Source organism: Gastrolobium bilobum, unplaced genomic scaffold (assembly GCF_033153095.1).
Source record: "Gastrolobium bilobum isolate Gb01-03AN ecotype WA unplaced genomic scaffold, APGP_CSIRO_Gbil_v1 utg5903, whole genome shotgun sequence".
Lineage (NCBI taxonomy): Eukaryota > Viridiplantae > Streptophyta > Magnoliopsida > Fabales > Fabaceae > Gastrolobium > Gastrolobium bilobum.
In genome coordinates, this window is record NW_026899498.1 from 313,880 (window position 1) to 317,081 (window position 3,202).

The 3,202-nt window shown below is 35.0% G+C and overlaps 1 protein-coding gene across 1 annotated transcript; it reads right to left on the reverse strand.

The window, feature by feature from the left end:
- Positions 1-516: 516 nt before the first annotated feature.
- LOC133290716 (outer envelope pore protein 16-2, chloroplastic-like) lies at positions 517-2,695 on the reverse strand. The gene is made up of 7 exons (XM_061488852.1): positions 2,486-2,695; positions 2,285-2,336; positions 1,984-2,061; positions 1,707-1,738; positions 1,476-1,509; positions 1,092-1,159; positions 517-772 (listed from the first exon to the last, which is right to left on the reverse strand). Exons 1-7 carry the CDS (start codon positions 2,621-2,623, stop codon positions 629-631), a joined length of 546 nt encoding a protein of 181 aa, XP_061344836.1. The 5' UTR covers positions 2,624-2,695; the 3' UTR covers positions 517-628.
- Between the last annotated feature and the right edge of the window lie 507 nt (positions 2,696-3,202).

Below are 3,202 nucleotides of genomic sequence, written 5' to 3' on the forward strand. Positions count from 1 at the left end.
AATGGTTACCAAAGATTTAAGATATATGAGAACACCAAATCATAGACTTAACATACCACAAGCCTCGGGACTAGCATTTTACCTACCAAAAAGAATTGTTACCACTTTCAATTCTTAGCAACTGATTAAATTGGCTGCATTTTTTATTTTTATTTTTTGGCATAGGTGAAACAAATTCTCTGTAGTCAATCCAACGGGAAGACATTATGGTCAAACCAAACACAACTTTTTTGTCATGTTTCTCATTCTAAAAGGATACCACAAATATTGAACTTATAATATGCAAAACCCAATTGCTAGATAGAACTATAGGAAACATGTCACACGCAAACTGCTAATAATTAAATGCCAAAAGGCTTCAAATTTTTCCATATTAAAGCTGTAAAGTTTAGGTTCTTTTCTATTCTAGTAAATTAAGAGTTATTCAGGAGAAAAATAGACTTATTTAAGCTAAGCAAGACACCAAGTATTTAAAATCCTTTGACAAGAAAGTTGTCAACGATAACTAAAAATTCAAAAGAAAATCTTTGCAAGTTCATCTCAAATATGTATAAGTAACTGTCACAATTCAGAAGAAAAAAAAAAGGTTATTACTAATTTCAAAAGCCAATCAGAACAGGGAACCCATTTAGAAAATCCCAGTGAGAAGATTTGCAGCAGTGGAGATGGCAGCTCCAGTAATAGCACATTGCACAATCTGTTCATGAGTGGAGTCTTCCAATGTAAGTGCAAGGGTCGCCCCAGTGATTGCTCCAGCAACTGCACTATTTTTCTGCATCAAACATAAATGATGATGGCATTTTGTTGTGAATACCAGAACACAGAAATAGAACATATGGCACTATCCCGAGCACAATAAAAATGAGGGAGAAAGTGAGAGAAACTCCATATTTATCATTCACATGAAAAAAATGGTCCACAAGAAGGGACCAAATAATTGAAAATATCAAAATATCCCAAAAGCAGGTATTGTTGTTCCTGCTACTTAAGAGTGCATGTTGCTTAAGTTCAAACATTTAAGTCTTAGGTAGAGTTAAGATTGAGATCTAAAATTCAAAGTCTTGTAGTAAACCCAGATAAAAAAGTACTACCCAGTCATGAGCTCCACGAGCTTCCTTCAACCCATATGTAAGACCTGAATATATTCCTGCTGCGACTCCTGCATTTCCCAACAATCTGTAAGGTTCCTATGTCCACATAGGGAAATTTTACCTTTAAATTTGTGTTCATGTACTGGCAATATCACTGAGATATTTCTCATTGAAGCAAAACTGAATCGCTTTATCAAATGGAGTAAACACAGAACATGAACACAAGGAAAGCAGAAAATGTTGTTAAACTCAAATTGGCCTTACAGCTTTGGCAAATCTAAGTCATTACACAGCTATAAACAGTAACTAATTGTTAGAAAATCCACATTTTGATATAACAGAAGCAAACGGTGTCCTAGCTAGGTAGAGAAAAATTTTCATTACCCCATTGTATGGACTCTTTCCCGGTTTTCTTCACCTGAGGATGAAAAAAAAGCAACACAATTAACAGAAAAACTATAGAGTATATAACAAAAGAATCACCCAATTTATCTCAGATTCACTTTGCAAGTTCACTTGTGAACCACTAAGGCCATACATATATAATGAAAGCCAGGCTTTGAAGGGTTCTGGTGGGAGAATTGTATTTATAATGTTAAAAGGTTATAAACTTACCATAGCCTCGAGGGATTTGCTACTGGTCTCTCCTAAATGCACAAAACAAAAGAACAAAAATATTAATATTTTCCCAACATATAAATTCAGTACAAAAATCAAGAGATTGGCCTAAAAAATATTGGACACAACAATTTCAATCCTTTGAAATATTCATGTTCCAAAAACTTCATTCGTGGAATAAAAAAAAAAAAAAATAGCAAATAGAAATGAAAATTAGTTACTAAAACTCCCAATAACCGATACACAAATCAATAGTGTTGCATGTTGCATGTACCTCTAAGACCCGGCAAAGGTTGTTTCTTGGCACCTGAAATTTCTGGTGGCAAACCGCCGTGGTGATCCTCCCTGCTACCTATGAATCCACATAATATTGATTAGTTTTCAAAATGGTGCAACATTTCCATGATAAAAATAAATAAATAGTGAATTAATTTTCTTTAAAAAAAATGGAAATTAATTTTTTTTAGATTCAAGAGAAACACATATAAATAATAACAGTACTTGCAATCAAATCTTACTCTGCAATCTGCATGTTATTTATGATAATCATTAATAAGGGAATTAGAATATTGCACCTTCAAGGGCTGTGAAATAAGCCTCACGGGACACAGCTTGAACAGCTCCTATCTGGAAGACATGATCAATTAACAAGCCATAAGAGAGAGACAGAGTACGTTAATCAAAAATCAACAATGAAAAAATTGGTTACACTTACACATGCATCATGCATGCATGCATTTAGAAGAGAGGGAAAGAGATAAGAAAGGTATACGTACTCCAGCAGCTTTGACGAAACTCTCAGCGATACGGTTGAGAAGAGGGTGTCCAAGGTCGAATAGTCCTTTTCTATCAAAGTTACATAGTTCATCAAGCAGATTCCGTGTCTCCAAGTTACTGCTCGTGCTCATATTCATCTTTATATTTTCCTTTATTTATTGCTCCTGAACCTTAACAATATGATTCAGATCGATCCTCGATCTATCTGATTCACTCCATAAAAGAGAAACAGAAAAAAAATGTGTGAAGGAATAACTTATCGGTATAATAATAACAACCAAGAGAGAGAGAGAGAGGAGATATGAAGTAAACACGTGGGTTGGGTTGGAGAACACGTGTATCACACGTGGCTGTTCATGAAACAAGGAGTATATATGCGCAGTTGGTGGCAACAGAATTGACACTTGGATTCTGATTATGCCATGCCATGCACTACTACTAATCAGGGGTTGGGTTAGTGCTTTCGACCGAGTCCTCTTCTGCTGCTGCTGCTGTTTACAAAACGTGTTAAATACTCAATATTTAGATATGCATTACATAAATAAGACTCCGAAATATGTATTTATTGTGAGTATAAACGCTTTGCGTTGTAATCCTTACGGAAATTGTGACGAACATGCGAGTGGACATAACTTCCAAATGTTCTCAGTTTAAACACTTGGTTGAAATGTGGAAGCGTTAACAATGCTAGCTAAATTGTGTTGCATCGTTAGTCG

Bases quoted from the DNA above. Each gene is read 5' to 3' on its own strand.
- LOC133290716 (XM_061488852.1), bottom strand. From the start codon at position 2,623: ATGAATATGAGCACGAGCAGTAACTTGGAGACACGGAATCTGCTTGAT. The intron at 1,739-1,983 runs GTACATGCAACA...TTGTGCATTTAG, and splicing joins ACCTTTGCCGGGTCTTAGAG to GAGAGACCAGTAGCAAATCC. The intron at 1,160-1,475 runs GTAATGAAAATT...TGGGAAATGCAG, and splicing joins GAAAGAGTCCATACAATGGG to GAGTCGCAGCAGGAATATAT.